The 20662-nt window shown below is 40.3% G+C and overlaps 1 protein-coding gene across 8 annotated transcripts in view; it reads right to left on the bottom strand.

Moving 5' to 3' along the window:
• Positions 1-14285: 14285 nt before the first annotated feature.
• tbc1d4 (TBC1 domain family, member 4) overlaps positions 14286-20662 on the bottom strand; it is an 88516-nt gene continuing 82139 nt past the window's right edge. For all 8 annotated transcript variants that reach the window (XM_034187233.1, XM_034187232.1, XM_034187231.1 and 5 more), the window contains one exon: positions 14286-19485. In XM_034187233.1, the coding sequence (XP_034043124.1) occupies positions 19255-19485 (231 nt within the window). In that variant the 3' untranslated portion in view covers positions 14286-19254. The remainder of the gene's footprint in view (positions 19486-20662) is intronic.

Genomic DNA, 20662 nt, shown 5'->3' on the forward strand with positions numbered 1-20662 from the left:
GTGCCATACCCTACTCATTGGCTATGTTAGGGTTTGTGATCGCCTTTTATTCAATCAGAAGTGTTGGCAGTGTTAAAACTCAAAATCGGCTTATTAGCTGAGTGTGTACCGGAGATAATACTTAAAGTTATCAATTGGTGGTTTGCTGTACTTTCCAATAAATGTTTTGGTGGTTTATCAGTTTAGCATTATAAAAGATAACTTTTCAGTTAGCTGATTAGCAGTTATCCAAGCTAACGTTTTGGTTAGCTGTGCCCACCACTGACCTCAGGGAAGTGCTGCATTAAAACTGAGTTACACATACAAGAAAGAAGGTGCAACTTATTCTCCAGTGCAACTTATATATATTTTTGGTTTTTCGTTTCCCTCTTCAAAAAGCATTTTTTGACAGATGCGACTTATACTCTGGAAAATGTAGTACTTATTGGTGTGTAAGCAAGCACAGTACACTATCAATTCAACTACATGGTAACAAGCCAGGCTAGTGGGCTTGAGTTGACTTTGTAGTGACTGAGACAGACTTGCCAGCTTTCTAGCTAACACCATTGGTGTATTTGGAGCATCAAGGCTTTTACTGCTTGCTGGATATATTGATCTGTTTTTGAAACAGTTTCCACACTGCAGGATTTTATAAAGTTATATTATGTAACAGCTGGCTGGTGTTTCAACCATGTCCATTTTAGACATAGTTTACTTTCCTTGTCTCAGAGACCAGCAATACAAAGACACTGAAGCAATGATGCAAATTTACTTGTCAGATTAAAAAAAAAAAAATGTTATGATCGAAGACTTTGCATGGATTCAAGCAATAATAATAATAATAATAAAATTAAATTGTCCTGAAATGTTGCTGCAAAAACACAAACGAAATGAAAATGCAAAAGTATTAGAACAACTAGGCCAGTTTATTTGTTTTTACTATTCCTTGAAGACCCAAGTTTGAGATCAGAAGTTAAATATAAGAAGAAAGTTTAGGATTCCAGCTTTTCTTTCTTGGTTTTCACATCTAGATGTGTTAAATTGCATCAAATAAATAATGCAAATGCTAAACTTATGTCTGTCCTATGTAGTTTGCTGAGCAGTTGATGATGAGTCTGCTTTTTCCTCCACATGTATGAATCAAACTGCTTCACCAGCAACCTGTTTGAACTGTAGAATACAGGCCAAAGCTCATATTTCAACAATGAGCATGGGAAAGCAGTCGAAATAATTTATAACTTTCTGGCTCTAACAATTCAGCAGCTGTACCAGCGTTTTGTTTTGTTTTTTCCTCCTTTGAAATCTGTATTTAGTCACACTATTTATTCTGTGAACCTACAGGAGTTTGCAACATGAATACAACAATTAAAAGATCACAGTGATGAGGAACATTCTCAAACTTGTCCCCCAAGACCCTCTTGTAGGCCTGGGTTCAATTCCTGGTCATATGACCTGTCTGTGGAATTGGAGAAGACACTTCATGTTGTGGAATCTGGGGATAATCACTGGCACCACTAGGACTAATATGGAAAATTATGGAAATAAAAAAGTAATCCTTACATTTGGTTTAATGGTTAAGGAGGCTAGTGGCGGAAGCCACCAGACAACTCTGAAGGAGTTATAGGCTTCTGTGGTTGGAGAAACTGTGTGAAGTGTAACTTTTGTCTGCTGCATCACCATTTATACAGCTTAATAATGAAGTGGTATAAATGAAGATTTTCTTAAAAAGAAGATGCAAAATTTCAGCTGTCACTTGCCAGAAGGCACATGGGAAACCAGAGCCCATGGACCTATGTGTTACAGTCCTCTACTCCACTCCAACATGAAGTGGTGAACAGGGATGCAGTAGGCAAGTTTACCATTTGCACATCCACCATAGAAACTTTTAACGCCTTCAGAGTTGTCTGGGTACCTTGGTGGCTTCCCTCACTAGTCTCCTTCCAGCATGCTCACTCAATTTTTGGGTACTGCCTACTTCACACAGAATTACTATATAGTGCCATACTGTATGGCATATTGCAAGACATGTTCAGTGACTTGGAAATGTTTATGTATCCATCCCCTGACTTGCCTCAAGAAACTGGCTGTAAAAGTGATGATATAATCCTTGTATTTGGAACAAATTGCCCCTGTCCCAACCTTTTTTTTCCCCTTTTTTTTGGGGGGGGGGGGGGGGGGGGGGTTGGAATGTGTTGCAGGCCTGAAATGCAGGAATGGATGTAGATTTTAAAAATAAGACAGAAATGATGGTTCTTGATCCAGTGAGGCATCGGCATCAATTTGATCGGCTAGCGCTTAGCTTGGGTTCGTGTGTTATACATCATACGGACAAAGTGTGGAATCTTGGGGTAATTTTTGATCCAATGTAGTCTTTTGACCTCCACATTAGGGACATTATGAAGACTGCTTTCTTCCATCTGTAAAATATAGCAAAGATTCGTCCCATCCTGTCTGTGGCTGATGCTGAGACCCTGATTCATGCTTTTGTTTCTTATAAATTGGATTATTGCAATGTCTTATTTTCAGGGTTACCGCAGTCCAGCATTAGGGGTCTCCAACTGGTTCAGAATGCTGCTGCCAGACTTTTGACACCAACCAGGAAATTTGACCACATTACACCCATTCTGGCGTCTCTTCACTGGCTGCCTGTTTCTCTCTCTCTCTTATCATGCCCCCTTTCTGTGGAACAGTCTTCCAGCGTTTATGAAGCAGTCAGATTCTGTGGACACTTTCAAAGCCAGATTGAGTCAGAGCTCTATTGAGCCGAGTATTCCTTTAACTTTAACTAGTAATGACTTCATGACTTTCTTTGCTAATAAAATTTTAACTATTAGAGAAAAAAATACTCATAACCATCCCAAAGACGTATCGTTCTCTTTGGCTGCTTTCAGTGATGCCAGTATTTGGTTAGACTCTTTCTCTCTGATTGTTCTGAGTTATTTTCATTAGTTACTTCCTCCAAACCATCAACATGTCTATTAGACCCCATTCCTACCAGGCTGCTCAAGGAAGCCCTACCATTAATTAATGCTTCGGTCTTAAATATGATCAATCTATCTTTGTTAGTTGGCTATGTACCACAGGCTTTTAAGGTGGTAGTAATTAAACCATTACTTAAAAAGCCATCACTTGACCCAGCTATCTTAGCTAATTATAGGCCAATCTCCAACCTTCCTTTTCTCTCAAAAATTCTTGAAAGGGTAGTTGTAAAACAGCTAACTGATCATCTGCAGAGGAATGGTCTATTTGAAGAGTTTCAGTCAGGTTTTAGAATTCATCATAGTACAGAAACAGCATTAGTGAAGGTTACAAATGATCTTCTTATGGCCTCGGACAGTGGACTCATCTCTGTGCTTGTTCTGTTAGACCTCAGTGCTGCTTTTGATACTGTTGACCATAAAATTTTATTACAGAGATTAGAGCATGCCATAGGTATTAAAGGCACTGCGCTGCCGTGGTTTGAATCATATTTATCTAATAGATTACAATTTGTTCATGTAAATGGGGAATCTTCTTCACAGACTAAGGTTAATTATGGAGTTCCACAAGGTTCTGTGCTAGGACCAATTTTATTCACTTTATACATGCTTCCCTTAGGCAGTATTATTAGACAGCATTGCTTAAATTTTCATTTTTACGCAGATGATACCCAGCTTTATCTATCCATGAAGCCAGAGGACACACACCAATTAGCTAAACTGCAGGATTGTCTTACAGACATAAAGACATGGATGACCTCTAATTTCCTGCTTTTAAACTCAGATAAAACTGAAGTTATTGTACTTGGCCCCACAAATCTTAGAAACATGGTGTCTAACCAGATCCTTACTCTGGATGGCATTACCCTGACCTCTAGTAATACTGTGAGAAATCTTGGAGTCATTTTTGATCAGGATATGTCATTCAGTGCGCATATTAAACAAATATGTAGGACTGCTTTTTTGCATTTACGCAATATCTCTAAAATCAGAAAGGTCTTGTCTCAGAGTGATGCTGAAAAACTAATTCATGCATTTATTTCCTCTAGGCTGGACTATTGTAATTCATTATTATCAGGTTGTCCTAAAAGTTCCCTGAAAAGCCTTCAGTTAATTCAAAATGCTGCAGCTAGAGTACTGACAGGGACTAGAAGGAGAGAGCATATCTCACCCATATTGGCTTCTCTTCATTGGCTTCCTGTTAATTCTAGAATAGAATTTAAAATTCTTCTTCTTACTTATAAGGTTTTGAATAATCAGGTCCCATCTTATCTTAGGGACCTCATAGTACCATATCACCCCAATAGAGCACTTCGCTCTCAGACTGCAGGCTTACTTGTAGTTCCTAGGGTTTTTAAGAGTAGAATGGGAGGCAGAGCCTTCAGCTTTCAGGCTCCTCTCCTGTGGAACCAGCTCCCAATTCAGATCAATCAATTCAATCAATTTTTTTTTTATATAGCGCCAAATCACAACAAACAGTTGCCCCAAGGCGCTTTATTTTGTAAGGCAAGGCCATACAATAATGATGTAAAACCCCAACGGTCAAAACGACCCCCTGTGAGCAAGCACTTGGCTACAGTGGGAAGGAAAAACTCCCTTTTAACAGGAAGAAACCTCCAGCAGAACCAGGCTCAGGGAGGGGCAGTCTTCTGCTGGGACTGGTTGAGGCTGAGGGAGAGAACCAGGAAAAAGACATGCTGTGGAGGGGAGCAGAGATCGATCACTAATGATTAAATGCAGAGTGGTGCATACAGAGCAAAAAGAGAAAGAAACAGTGCATCATGGGAACCCCCCAGCAGTCTACGTCTATAGCAGCATAACTAAGGGATGGTTCAGGGTCACCTGATCCAGCCCTAACTATAAGCTTTAGCAAAAAGGAAAGTTTTAAGCCTAATCTTAAAAGTAGAGAGGGTGTCTGTCTCCCTGATCTGAATCTACAACTACCCTTTCAAGAATTTTTGAGAGAAAAGGAAGGTTGGAGATTGGCCTATAATTAGCTAAGATAGCTGGGTCAAGTGATGGCTTTTTAAGTAATGGTTTAATTACTGCCACCTTAAAAGCCTGTGGTACATAGCCAACTAACAAAGATAGATTGATCATATTTAAGATCGAAGCATTAAATAATGGTAGGGCTTCCTTGAGCAGCCTGGTAGGAATGGGGTCTAATAAACATGTTGATGGTTTGGATGAAGTAACTAATGAAAATAACTCAGACAGAACAATCGGAGAGAAAGAGTCTAACCAAATACCGGCATCACTGAAAGCAGCCAAAGATAACGATACGTCTTTGGGATGGTTATGAGTAATTTTTTCTCTAATAGTTAAAATTTTGTTAGCAAAGAAAGTCATGAACTCATTACTAGTTAAAGTTAATGGAATACTCAGCTCAATAGAGATCAGGGAGACAGACACCCTCTCTACTTGTAAGATTAGGCTTAAAACTTTCCTTTTTGCTAAAGCTTATAGTTAGGGCTGGATCAGGTGACCCTGAACCATCCCTTAGTTATGCTGCTATAGACTTAGACTGCTGGGGGGTTCCCATGATGCACTGAGTGTTTCTTTCTCTTTTTGCTCTGTCTGCACCACTCTGCATTTAATCATTAGTGATTGATCTCTGCTCCCCTCCACAGCATGTCTTTTTCCTGGTTCTCTCCCTCAGCCCCAACCAGTCCCAGCAGAAGACTGCCCCTCCCTGAGCCTGGTTCTGCTGGAGGTTTCTTCCTGTTAAAAGGGAGTTTTTCCTTCCCACTGTCGCCAAGTGCTTGCTCACAGGGGGTCGTTTTGACAGTTGGGGTTTTTCCGTAATTATTGTATGGCTTTGCCTTACAATATGAAGCGCCTTGGGGCAACTGTTTGTTGTGATTTGGCGCTATATAAATAAAATTGATTTGATTTGATTTGATTGAAGACACATGTATTCTCCCTCTCATTTAGTTAGCATATTTGTCATTATGCTTTTTATTGTTGTTATTATGCTTTTTATTACTTTCAATATTTAATATTTCTTGTACTCTTTTAATTGTGTTTTTTTAATTGTGCTTTTTAATCTTTTACTTCATTTTTTGTTTTCGGGTTTTGTGTGAAGCGCCTTGGGGCGACACTGTCCTGAGCTGGCGCTCTACAAATTGAATAAATTTAATTGAAATTGAATTAAAAATGAAATGTTGACCACACAAACACAAAATATCTTGGGCTATACTGCCTGCAATGAAACCGAAGTCAAATTACGTACCTGCGAGGCCTTTGCATTCACAGGGCGCAGGGCTTCTGTGTGTTCCGAGGATGAACAAAAAGTCTGTGGGGTATAGAGCCTTCTCCTACCGTGGTCCGGCTCTTTGGAATGATCTACCTGCTGTTATTCGGCAGTCTGACATGGTGGAGATTTTTAAATCAAGACTGAAGACCCACTTTTTTAGACTGTCTTATCATTAATTTTTTAATCTTTGTGTTTGCTTTGTAATTTCTTTTTATTTTATTGTGTTTTATCTTTTAACTGTGCTTTTCTTGCTTTTAATTTTGATTTTAGATTAATTTGTGTTGTTGTGAATTATGTGAAGCACCTTGGGGAGACTTTCTCGTGATTTGGCGCTATATAAATTAATAAATTGATTGAAATTGAAATTAAAAATAAGGATCACAGCAGATTTTTTTTTTCCCCCTTATGGCCCAACTTTTTCTGATTTGGTATTATTTATCTATAGTATTCATGCACGCTTGCTCATAAAGTTTGTCTTAAAACTAACCCTGCCGACTGCACTTAAATACAACACGGGAGAGGGTGAAGCAAATGTTGTAGACGTCGTTCCTCTTGATAGGAGGAAGTGTCTGCAGTGTTTTAGGCCTCGTCTTCTTTAGCGATCAGTAAGTAAGGAACTCCACAATGCCATGAAAATGTTTGGGCATTCAGATATTCCAAGATGTATTGGCTCAAAGGTCCAACCTCCGGCTCCTTTTTCCTTTGTGGTTTTTGACTCTTGAATACCATAAACCTTCTCTCCACCCCGAACAGTCTTTGGTGTTTCGGCATTACATATGGAGATTGTCTAAATTATTACTGAGGTGAAGCGGCTGCGATAAGTAGAAGGACTCAGGCACAGCGTCCCTGCTCCGATCACTGCGGCCGCCTGGGACAGTTGTCACTTTTGTCCGGGATCATCAGTTGGAAAATGGCCTCATTAAGACGGTGATTCCTGATATTTACTGTGCCTGAACCTCCTTGTGTTTCTAAATGTGTCACGCACCGACTCTGCTCAAGATGTCTACAAGAGCAGCCACAGAGCGCGGTGGGCGACCGTGAAGAATATGTTGCCGGGCAGCATGCCTGTGGCCTGTTCGCCCGCACGTGCATACGCGTACTGTATATCTGTGATCCCCTGGTGAGTGCGGGCCTCCAGAGGTTCCACAGATGACTGAAGCGTTGGATCAGGTGAGCCTGGCAATACTCCCGAGCATGTGCTGCAGCTGGCCCAAGGGGATCATGGGTAGCGTGCCTGCCAGACCGCTGCGGGGGAAGGTGAGAAGAGGAAGAGTGGCTCTTGTCAGGAAAAAGATGAAGAGGATTTAGACATGACAAGTGTGCCATTAATCACAAGACTCTCCAGGCAGCTTTCGTGGCTCTACCCGCAGTCACTGGGAGGAACCAAAGGAGCGGACCGGACCCGTCGTGGGAATAGCAAGAAGAAGACAGCGTGCGTGTTTAGTTTTGTGTTTCTTCTGCAGCTTCATTACTGTGCTATCTCGTATTCCCTGTGTCATTGCCGGCTCCGGCCGTGCACCATCAGTCCCTCTGGCAGACACATCGGTGACAGGTACAGTGGGAGAAAAGCGCTCTGTAGGAAGCAAATCTGTCAGTGCGCTAACTAAAACATGTCACTGACAGCTCTGCGAGCGCGCTCACGCAGGGACACTCGCTGATTGGAATCCAAGGCTGCTCTGCTGAGGGGTTCATTTCACCACACGCAAGACGCAAACAAGGAGGTTTAAAGGAGCTGAAACACCGGGCGGGGAGACGGAGTTATTTAGGAGAGGAAAGCTCGGGAGAGGAATCAAGGCAGGGCTAAACTCTGAACCAAATGTGTGTTTGGGGGGCGGCCAGGGGAGGGGGGGGTCTCAGGGGAACTGGCTGCTCTGTGTGGACTAGACTGAACCCACCTGAGTCTCTTCCCCACCCTCCAGCTATTTCCATCACCACTTCCAAACCTTCACTCTGTTCTTGGTCCTCTGTTTTCACAAACTTTAAGCTCTGTAACTCTACGCGTTGATGCAGCTCTGCACAGTTCTGCAGCTTTGCACGTTTCTACAGTGCGTTTGGTTGCAAACCCCAAGATTGATTTTTGTTAACTTGCAGATAACTACACTGCAAAGTTTAAAACAGAGCTGTTGCTGCTGCTGCTGCTGCTTCGATGGCCTCCAGTCCAGATTACTTTCTACTGAAATCAGTCCAGCTTCCACGGCATCGCCGCCACAGCAGCGTGAATATCCATATAAGGCTGGAGGGTGCTTTCTAACCTCCTTCCTCCTCGACTCCTTCTTTGCAGCCGCACTGACAGCTCTTGTGTTTTGTTGTGCAGAAAACCACGCACACCGCAGAGATCAGTGCTTCTACCTCACGGGTGATTACATCTGTGTGTCTGCCTGTGTGTATGTCACCCAACACAGCTCAACTAACATCAAAATTCCAAACCTTAAAACACCAGTGGGCGTGCTCTCCCAAATCTGAAAAATGTACTTAGAGGCCAGAATTATGAAAGCAAGTTTGTCATTTCATGTTTGGGTTTTTGTATATTCATTGTATTCTTGTTTGGGCTTTTCTTTATGTTCAGGTTTTGTCTGCTTTGTGTTTTTCCTGACTGCACAGTCTTGTCTTGTGTTTGGGGTTGGGTCTGGGTGTGTCTCGCCCCTTTTGTCTTCCTGATTGTTCTCCCACACCTGTGTCTCATTTTCTCTAATCACACCTGTTATTTAAACCCTCTGTTTTCCCTCCTGTCTTTTCCAGTTCGATGTTCCTCGTGTCTTTGTTCCAGCCTTTTGTTCACAGTCCTTGTCCTTGTTTTTGCCTCGCTGTGTTACTGAACCTTTTGCCTGTTTTTGACCTTGAGTAAGTCTCATAATTTGGATACCGTTGCTGATTTTGACTTGCCTGCCTGTGTACTGACCTTTGCCAGTTGTTTTAGTGAATCCATTTTGTCACTCTACGCCTGACACATTTGTGTCCAGCCTTTTTGCGCCCAAGTTCCCGACAGTAAATCTGCACAGCCTGGAATCATATATGCCTCTGATGGACTTGTTAATTTTTCACAAAGTACAGTTTTGCAGTAGTGATTCATATGTATACAGTGCATCCGGAAAGTATTCACGGTGCTTCACTTTGTCCACATTTTGTTATGTTACAGCCTTATTACAAAATGGAGTAAATTAATTTCTTCCCAGCTGCGAACATAAGTTGGCCACAGTAGGACATAGATGCCACTGATGTCAAGACATGAAAACTCCTCACAATGCACGAAGGTTTCCACCCAAAGAGCAGTACCCTGAGGCTCTATGCGCAATTCAAGGAGGGAGGGCGAGGAATAGTGAGTGTCAGAGCAACAGTCCGGGATGAGACGAGGAGCATCCATGAATACATCAGAAAAATGGCCCCCGAGATCAACTGCTAAAAGAATGCCTCAGGCAGCTGAAGACGGACAGTGATAAGGAACAGGAGGAGATATCAGGGAAAAGTTATCCCCTCCATGGCATGTACCATCGAGAGATAGAGGAAGTGCCTTGACACTTGCACAAATTTGATCCGCTCACTGGTATGCAATCTGCTGTGCCAGAGAGTAAACTCATTGTAAACCGTTGTAAACTGTGCGCGCCTTTGTGCAAGTGCATAAAATACATTTTGAAATGTTCAAAATCTCTGGCACACATTATGTGACCTTTATGTGAACATTGCACAAACAATTGAAAAACACTGCATTAGTGCAAGTGATTGCGTCAGCGCACCGCACCACAGTGCTGCTCATCTGAACAATTATGATGAGATGTTAAATCTATAATAAACTTAACTTTATAGATACTCATAAGAAGGAATGACAATGCAGCTGTTTTATGAAGCCATTATATAAATATTACAAATATTACCTTTTAGTCAATTCCAAATGCGTTCTCCACCTCATGAAGAGCACAAGAGAGAGAGAGAGACAGAAATGACACCAATTCCACCAGTTAAAGTGTTTTTCTGCATTGATTAATTGGTAAAATGGTAAAATAAAGGTTTTCATATCTGGAAAAAATAATGCTGATACAGATATACCGATATTATCGGCCAACCAATACATACGAGGTCTATTAGAAAAGTATCCGACCTTATTATTTTTTTCAAAAACTATATGGATTTGAATCACGTGCGATTACATCAGACAAGCTTGAACCCTCGTGGGCATGCGTGAGTTTTTTCACGCTTGTCGGTTGCGTCATTCACCTGTGGGCAGGCTTTGAGTGAGGAGTGGTCCACCCCTCCCGTCTATTTTTTCATTGTTTAGGAATGGCTCAGAAACTGCCGCTTTGCTTGATCAAAATTTTTTCAGAAACTGTAAGGCACATCCGAGTGGACACCATTCGAGAAATTCAGCATTCGAGAAATTCAGCTGGTTTTCGGTGAAGATTTTAAGGGCTGATGAGAGATTATGGAGTGTTACTGTCGCTTTAAGGACAACCCATGGAGCCACAGAGAAACACCTCTGTTGGAAGCGTTATGGGACAAGTTTGAACATGCCCAGCTGTTGAACAGTTTCTCGGATACTCACTCGACTGAAAACCATCGAAAGCCGCCTGAATTTTACGAATGTTATCAACACGGAGGTGTTTCTCTGTGGCGCCGGGCCATGAGCGGCTGCCTGCCAACGCGCGAATCCGTCCGCATGTCTTTCATTACAAAATCTCCTTTAACAGTGGAATGTCCGGATAAACTGCTAATCCTGACCTCTTCTGAAACTTCTCTGTTCTCTCACGACGTCCTGGGTCAACAGAGGCTTAAATTTGGACTTTTTCAGCTCAAAACAGGCTGACGATGGCGGCTCGGAGCGCGGCGCGCCCTCCGGCTCCGTGGGTTGTCCTTAAAGCGACAGTAACACTCCATAATCTCTCATCAGCCCTTAAAATTTTCACCGAAAACCAGCTAAATTTCTCGAATGGTGTCCACTCGGATGTGCCTTACAGTTTCTGAAAAAATTTTGATCAAGCGGCAGTTTCTGAGCCATTCCTAAACAATGAAAAAATAGATGGGAGGGGTGGACCACTCCTCACTCAAAGCCTGCCCACAGGCGAATGACGCAACCGACAGGCGTGAAAAAACTAACGCATGCCCACGAGGGTTCAAGCTTGTCTGATGTAATCACACGTGATTCAAATCCATATAGTTTTTGAAAAAAATAAAAAGGTCAGTTTCTTTTCTAATAGACCACATATATCTGTCGGGTATAGTTTAAAGAATACCCATAATCCAATATGTGTTCTTCCTTTTGGAAGTTCAGCCTAATCTTCTAATTGTTGTAGCAATCAAATGACAATGAAATACTGAAACACAGAAAAACTGAAATTGGGATTTTTAAAAAGTGATGACAAAGTTAAAAAAAAAAAAACTTAATCCACATCTGGATCTGTATGAACATAAAACTTTGTGTCCGTCTATTTGATCATAGTGATTATTTATTTATTTTCACAATGTTTTGCTGAGATGGACTGGAAACCTTTTGACTAATCCTGCTAACAGACTGAGTTTGGGCGGGGTCAGCACGCTGATTGCTTTCTTTTCTCTATAATCCCGTCTGAACATCTGTTTCAAAGCATTCTTTGCAGTCTCCTGTGCACTCCACAATACAGTAAATATTGCTCATAAACTTCAGCTGAGAGCTTCAGTTCCACAGGGAGGATGAACACAGCGGGAAGCAGGGTAGGAGGTAATGATGGATTGAAGGATGAAGATAAGGAGGACGGAGAAAATAAAAACACAAACTGAGCTGATATGACCTTCGGCAGAAGAAGCATCGTTCTTGGCCAATCCCCAGCGGAGTCCCAGAATCCCAGTGCTGGCCCGTCGCAGGATGTGTCCTGGTGTGGGAATAATCCAGGAATGTGGCCTCTTTTGTTTAGAGCAAGATAGGCTCCTGGTTGGCGGACTTTTGTGTGTCTGTGCATGTATGTGCTCCAGGCTTGGCAGAGACTGATCAGAGCGACACTCAGCAGTGCATTCTGGGAAAGGCCGTCCTCAGAAAACAACATGGCTGCTATCTTTGAAGCCCCTCCTCTACTGATGTCGCTCTCACTGGGTTCTTGCGATTCAAGTCCGTACTCTAAAACAAAAGAGCCTCGATCAAAGTGTTTTATCAAACCCTTTAGGATCTAGTTAGCAGAGTCCATCATGATGTCGCCACTGGGAAATAAGCTGACATTTTAATTACATTTATTGCAAGTTGAGCCTGGAACCAAGCGCTGGTGTGGCCCTTTGCCACATCTACGACACCACAGGACCACCTGGGGTCCAGTTGGGATATAATACTACTTTTTATTTACATTTATCACAACGTCAAAAATGCAAAGTCTATTTGACTCGATGAGAGTTTACTCACACTGCCTAACAACAATTTTTATTTATTTATTCATTTTTTAGAAAAAAAATAGCCTGTAACTATCGTGATTGGGCCCAGATTCTAGAGTTTTCTAAAGGGAAAATTGCACCTTAATTTAAATGGACATAGTACGCAATAAAAGAGAAAGAACACAGTGTTCGGGCTGTCTTCACCTGCTTTTGGAGATGATAGTTTTCTCTGTGCAGGGAGTAAGGAAATGGGAAGGGAAACCCGAATGACATCATGGGGAAACCCCAACAATAAAATACATGTTTCTGCTTTTAATGAAGAACATTTCCCCAAAGGTTCACTTGAAATCTGTCAGCTATCAAATGCAAATTTAGGGGCTGTGTGATGTGTAACTGCTCAGAAAAATACAGTTGTATGAACATGCTTCAAATTATTCTTTATTTTGGACCATTGTCAGTATTTTGGCACCACAGTACGTTGACACACCTCTGATTTACTTGGATTTTTTACATTTTTGTTTTTGACAGATGACACTTCTAGTTAGCCAATCAGGAAGCACTTTCCACTTGAATACACAAGCTACAGGATACAGGCCTGTAGCTCTTTTTAAAAGACAGTTTTGCACATAACAATATTAATAATAAGGATGAAGGTATTTTTAACAACTATAACACAGCCACTCATCTTTGATCCATGCTGGCCAGTCAGTACAATATTACTTTGAGTGTTTCATTTTACTACTGCAATTCTGCTTTAAATGGAATTGATTAAAGCAATGTTAATTACCAAAGGCAAAAAAAAAATCCCTTGCTAATTTGGTTAAAAAAATTCATAAACGGTTAAAGAGTATCTTGGATTGCGGGTATCCCCCATCCCCAATGCATTAGCTGGCTGTAAAAGTGATTGTGTTAATCATAATCCTTATAGTTTGTCCAATTACTTATGGCCTCTGAAAATGCAGAGACTTTATAGAAATGACCATAATTCCCACATGGCTCATAGTATGTTTGTTAAATCCCTTAAATCTGAAGGTCTATGCTACAAACACATCTTAATTGTTTTACTTCAACTCCATTGCGGTGGTGTACCAAGACAAAACTAAGAGAACCGTGTCACTGTCCAAATACTTATGAATCTGATGGTAGGATACCTCTTAAATTTAAAGGTATCCTGACCTGTTCCCAGCATCTGAATTTGTATTTATTTGTTTCAAATTCTCAACCACCAAGACACAAACCAAAATATCTAAATAATACTAATACAATACTATGATGACATGTGCTACGATTGCTACTACTAACGACAGCAACAGCAACACCATAGTAGTAAATAATGATTCTAATAATACAGATCTCTACCTTATGTTAAGTTTGGGGGGAACTTGCATGGTATAATGCATGTTTTCTGTTCAAGCTGTTTTTGATGTTTTATTCGCTATAACATAACTTAATTCAGAAATATAGACATCCTTTAAATATTTCACACATCTTTTCCCCTTACTGTGGACCTGTAGTTCTCTTTGCCCGAGGCCATCACCAAAGTAAAACTCTTGAAAGGCCTTTAAATAGTCTCTCAAACAGTCGAAGCCTAACCTGGTCTTTTACGCAATGTCTCTACACACAGAGACCATTTGAGCTCGGGGCTACATCCTACACCGAGAGCACCGGCTTGTCGAGCAGTGAAGAAACATGATTTCTTTATTATTGTAGGGCAAGAGAGGAGGAAAAAAGGGCACCAGAAGACGGAAAACAAGGCAAGGTGAGGTTTATTGAAGAATTATTGACAATATCTGTTCTTCGTGTAGCCCTCATCTTGGAAATTAGCTCTTATCAAGCAATCATTCCTTTAAAACACAGTGATCGAAGCATAATTTAGCAGTCAGGACTGAAAGCACCTCCAGTGGCCATGAGGATGAACTGCAAACAAAAATTACATAAAACCAAAATAACATGGTATCTCTGTGCAATGGATGATAAAGGTCACCTTAGCCTGTTGGCACTAATCAGTAAACTGAGAAAAATATGCTAACAGTTTGCCAACAGTGATGTTTTTTTTTTAACTTTCTTTTCGAATCATCACATTAAAGACAAAAAGATCAGATTACCAGACATGTTCAGACAGGTGTAGTGACAGAGTCAATTGCATTGGTTGATTTGAAACATTTTTTTGGTTCATAAATCAGTTTTGTAGTGCACAAATAAAGTAAATAAGCAAAGTACAGGCAAAAAAAAAAAAAAAAAAAAACGCAAAAGTTGTGCATCAACCGTGTTGTAGATGCACATCAGCATGTTTGAAAACCATGGTCTGAAATGACCTGAAGGCCCCCAACCAGGATTTTTATCATGTGGACCATGTTTAACAATGTAAGGCATGCCACGGACCATTATGTACTTACTAATGGTTCTTATCAGGCCCCCAGGCCACCAGTTTGAAATCCCTGTTGTATGAGATTTGTCTGATATGTTTAAATGCAGACAATCCCTGCTTTTCAGTGGTGACATTTATTATGTCACTTCAGTTATCACGGGAACATTTAATGATGATGGAGCCACACAGTTTGATCAGTCTCAAAGTTCTGCTTCTCAGCAAATGTACAAGCAGGCAAGTGTACAGAGTACGAGTATATGCAAAAAAAAAAAACAAAAACCTCCCAGCATCACGAAAAAAATTACATGTTGCATTGTATGCAAAAAGACACTCAAGTTTTAGAACACCTTTACAGTAAGATGGTAAAAAAAACAAAGAAAAACCCAGCACTGTCGCTACTTGTTTCCAAGAGCCAGAGGACTGATAGATGCTGTTCATAAGGTATATTTTTCATAGATGGATGTTGCCTTCAAATAAAAACCTTTGAAGAAATCAGAGACCAGGACTGTTGAGTCACACGAGCTAAAGAGATTCAGGGACACTTAAGTGTGTGTCAGCTCTGTAAGCTGTGTACACGTGAGTGTGCAACGACGCCCCGTGGAAGAGGAATTTATGATGCAACAACGTACATTTTCAGAATACTGAGAAAAATAACATTTTTGAGTCAAATGTGGAAAGAGTGGAACGCTGTGCTGAAGATAAGTATTGGTTTAACAATTTGTAGAAGCCTGGTTATTTGTAAATCTTTCCTCTGAAACAGATTTATATATATATATATATATAACACACACACACACACACACCTGCAAAAATATCTGATATGGATCTAGATACATGGGCTAGGATAGGATTCATGGGCAATACTTTTTACTCTGTCTGATACAGTTCTTTGTTTATTGGAGATATTTCTTTCCATCAATTATAATAAACCAAAAATGGTGTTGCTTAACTTCAAATACATATAAAAAACCAGAGACCTTCTTAGGGTTTTTGCTACTGTGCTGCAGCATGCTGGTACTGCCTGTGGTCACTTTTTCCCACTACTGGGTGCAGCACCACATATAGCATCAGAAAGCAGAAGTCCAGAAGAAACCAGCTGTTGCTAGCGTAGCATAAACAAGCACAGCATACGTTTCTGAACCAGTAGAACTTGATTTTCGGTAGCGCATTTAAGATTGATTCATGGTTCCATGTATCAGTGTAGCTGTATCTATTTTTTTTCTCAAAGACTGGTGATCTGTAAGCTACTCATTGTCCAAGAGTGACCCCTAGTGGCCCTTGAGTATATTGGTAAAATAACATTTTAAATTGATACTGTATGTCTAACTTAAAAGCGTTTTTCAAACTTTAAAAATGACTCTGGAGTCTAACAGACGTAAAGCTGTAATATACAGATGGAGGGGTAAGCAGACCGATTGTTTTAAGATATTTGGGGAGTGACATTTTTATTTATTTATTTATTGGTCAAGTGGTCCTTGGTCTGAATGAGTTTCAGAAACACTGCTTTACTTACCTATATTGTTTATTGTTCTACCAGTTAGATATGTTTAAAATGTCTTCTGCTTCAGTTTCCGCATCATAGTTTTGGTTAAATTTCAAATGATCTGAGTGTAAACTATTTACTGATAACACACATTGTGTTCTGTCACCAACAGAACAGGCCAAAAGAAACAAGACAGGAAAGACTCATAAACATATATAAGAGCTCTCAGCAACAGTTTTTCACTCGGCTTGTGAGAAACCCTGCGATCGTGTCAAACCTTCCGTTTGGTGTGTCATTACACCCCCAGTGCACACGCACGTATACATTCCCACAGCTAAAGAAGGAACTTGAGTGTCTTTAAGTTCTTATTTGTTTTGCGGTCTGACGCACCGCTGAGCAAAAAAAAAAAAAAAAAAAATAGTTGTCATGTGACCATGCAGCTGCTGCAGATACGCATCATCTGGAAATGTCAAATATTCAGGGAACTTAAGGGAGGAAAAGTTATTCTTGCTAAATTTGTAACGTGCACATTTGGAAAACTAAAAAAAAAAAAAACAGCATTTTAGAGTTCACAGTCGGGTCCTTGTTTCTCTTCTTGTCAGCTCGAGTGTGAATGTGGTGAGAAGCTCGAGGCGACACCGCGGGCAGTCACACCGGAAACCGAGAAGGCAGACGACCTGACATCCTGTCTGAGCTTAGGAAAGAAGCCGCTCCCACACCCCACCCCTACACCCACCCAAAAAAAAAAAAAAAAAAAAGTAGTTGAAGATTTGGTTTTGTCTCGACTGCACTGAAAAACGTTTGTGGTGTGTGTTGTTGAGAAATGAGACAGCAGCACACATGGTGCTACAAAGAAAAACAGAAGCAGCACAACAAGACCACAATCAGATGCAAACACACAAACTCTTATTTAAATTCATATTTCACTCATCTTTTGTGTAATATCTGTGAGTGCCACGCCAACAAACAGAAATCAGTTTTTTTTTATCTTATATTTTGATTTGTTGTTCATTTTTATCTCTTTGGTCTCCACTTTGTGCACCCTGACTCGTGCATTTCTTTCATCCAGACCTAAAAGTCTTCGAACTGCTCAAAATGTCAGAATTACAAGTTAAAAAAAAGACAATCTGACCAGATTAAAGTTTGAAGAGTTAACCTGCCGCTGTCCACTTGAGTTCAGCTGTTGTAATTAAAATAGTTTATGAACATTTACGTACTCGTGCTTTCCCAGAAAGCATTCCTTCTGTTTGTCGGATTCAAAAATATTTTTTCTGTCAGTAACTGCCAGCTGACAGAATAAAGATTTCTGAGAACTTGATTGTTGTAAGATTCTATAAGCCTGAGACATTTGTCTATTTTGGGGGTTACACAACCTTTGTGGCACCATTTTGGAGTTGTTTTCCTTTGTGAAGACACGCTCTTCGTGGTCTGAACGTAAAAGTATGATTTTTGGAGAGTTCTGAAATTCCTCAAGTAGTGTGCTGTTTTTGATCATAGCGTTTATGTAATTTTTTAAATTCACTATTAATGTTGTGGATTTTGAATAATGCTCCTTTTTGCAAAAATTAAGCAACATTTACTTTTTCTAATATTCCAGGTCATTAATTTGAATTTTTGTAGTTTTCCTCAATGCATTCTTCAGAGTCATATTTTTGATACAACTTATTTCACAGTGTTGCTTATTTAAAAAAATATATTGCATGTATTGTAAATTTTAAAATTTTAATTTTTCCCCCTCCGTTTTCAGTGGCTCCTGTTAACTTTAAAAATTAAAAATTTGGACTGATGCTGGATTTGATTCCGTTTCATTAAAACGGTGAGGTCATGATGTTTTTTTTTTTTAAAGATGTTTTTAATATTAGCGACATGATACAGTGCACTAATGTTTTTAGTAAAGTTGGTTTTATTAAACTTTGGTGTGGATTCATATACTAAAGAAAATAATATTCTAAAACCTGAAGAAAATGTTGGTAAAAGGTCTAGAAAAGATCGTATTACATTTTGTGGTGTAAAGGGGGCGGAGTAAGGAGACTTTATTTCATTTATTATTTTAAACTTTTTCTTATGGGATGGTTTCGCCTTGGCAGTGGTGTACACTCAATCCACAGCCTGTCTAGTTGAAATTATTGCACTTTTAGTTTATATCTAGCTGGAGATGATGTGAGGACTTTATTATAACCTGATATCGATACTAGAATCCTCGATAAGGAATCGTTGCAGCGTGTGATGATGTGATTACAGAGAAATGGCGAGTGGACGATGGATTGAAGTACAAACTTTGTGAGAGACGATCTGCTGCTTGAAATATTCCAGAGTTCAATGGTAATGGTTTAGTGAGGAATCAGCCAAAAGTCTAATGTGGCACATGGGAGTGTCTTGTTTAAACATTTTTTTTTAATAAAAACAGAACCCCTATCACCATCATCTTTGGAGGGATTTTACATTCACAAAAAATTCAAGTATAAGTGACAAAAAAAGCAAACTACTCATATAAATCAACGTGATTAGCCTGAGCCCAAGACTTAAAACTGGACGGCTGTAAATTGACCCTGAGGGCTGAATGATTGTTCGCCACCAGGTGGTGCTACTGAGCTGGATCATGAATCCGTCAGCGAAGGCAGTGTTTAAAAGTGTTACTAAGGCGGGCACGTTTTTTTTTCACTTGTGACTAACTCAAACATGCCCCACAATGGTCAAACGTATGAAGCGGGCGAAGCCGCGGTGAGGACAGTTTTGACCAACAACAGCAGCTTTGATCCGCTGCCGGATTAGTTCACGGCTAGTGGAAGTGAAACCTGTTCCTCACGTTTTTAAAACCAGCGCTGTGGCGTCCGGCTCCGCTGCACTCTCAGGCCTCGCTTGGCCCTCAGGGCTTCTTGGCCGCAGCTTTGGCTTTCCCGTTGGGTCCAGTTTTGATGTGGGTCATTTCCACATCTGCCACGGCGTCGGCAGGAAAGCACGAGCGCATGCGTTCGATGGTCTTCTGGTAAGACGCCCGCTCCTGCTCCAAGGAGCGAATCATGTGCTTCATTTTGCTCTCCCGGGAGAGGAAGTTCTCCACGCTGCTCTCCAGCGTCTGAATCTTCTGCCGTGCAACCTGGAGGACACAGATGTCAGTGAACACACCGTGTGACACAAACATGAGGAGGAAACAAAAAGTCAAACACCTGGATCAAAGCTTTTCTCAAATGTAGTTTAACTCTATTAAAAAATAAACCAGTAAATCAGTGTTTGTTTCACTTTATGACCCGTTTAACTGACGTGACAATTCTGTTTGGACTTTTTTCCACACACAGTAAACTGTGAGCGGGTCTCCGGCTGTTTGTATCAACTCTTTACTTTATGCTTTGCTGCCCTCTATGGGTTATCAGAAACACTACAAGGTACAATTTTATGGCTGTCAGCAGCTATTTAAAAAACAAAAACAACCATTTGGGCAATTCTACAGTAACGGAATTACAATCTGAGCTAATCTGTTGTGGTTAGATGCCATATGTCCAGATTTTGCTGCTGTTGTAATTCCGTTACCATAGAATTGCCCATTTCAGGAATTCTCTTCCGGATCCAACACGATAATTTAATAAAAATATTTTAATATGGATATTAAAAACACCTCATTTTGTCTTTTTAATGCAAAATATTTTGTTTAACAAAATGATAAATCATAAAGGTGCAGCTAAGTATTTTATTATTATTCAATCTGTATGATTATAGGATTAAAGAATTGTTTTATTCAATGTCAAAGTAATAATAATAATAATAATAATAAAAGGCAATTTTACAGAACAAAATAAGACACCTTGAAATTAAGATATTCTGTTTTGTTTTTTGGGCGGGGCTTACCTACTTTATAAAACTTTGCCTAATTAAACTGAATTATGTAAATACTATTTAAACATTTTTAAGTGATTTAAACAGTACATACTTGATGTACGAGGTCTATTAGAAAAGTATCCGACCTTATTATTTTTTCAAAAACCATATGGATTTGAATCACGTGTGATTACATCAGACATGCTTGAACCCTCGTGGGCATGCGAGAGTTTTTTCACGCCTGTCGGTTACGTCATTCGCCTGTGGGCAGTCTTTGAGTGAGGAGTCGTCCACCCGCTCGTCGATTTTTTTCATTGTTTAGGAATGGCTCAGAGACTGTTGCTTTGTTTGGTAAAAATTTTTTCAAAACTGTAAGGCACAACTGAGTGGACACCATTCAATAAATTCAGCTGGTTTTCGGTAAAACTTTTAACGGCTGATGAGAGATTTTGGTCTGGTAG

Source organism: Thalassophryne amazonica, chromosome 14, assembly GCF_902500255.1.
Source record: "Thalassophryne amazonica chromosome 14, fThaAma1.1, whole genome shotgun sequence".
NCBI lineage: Eukaryota > Metazoa > Chordata > Actinopteri > Batrachoidiformes > Batrachoididae > Thalassophryne > Thalassophryne amazonica.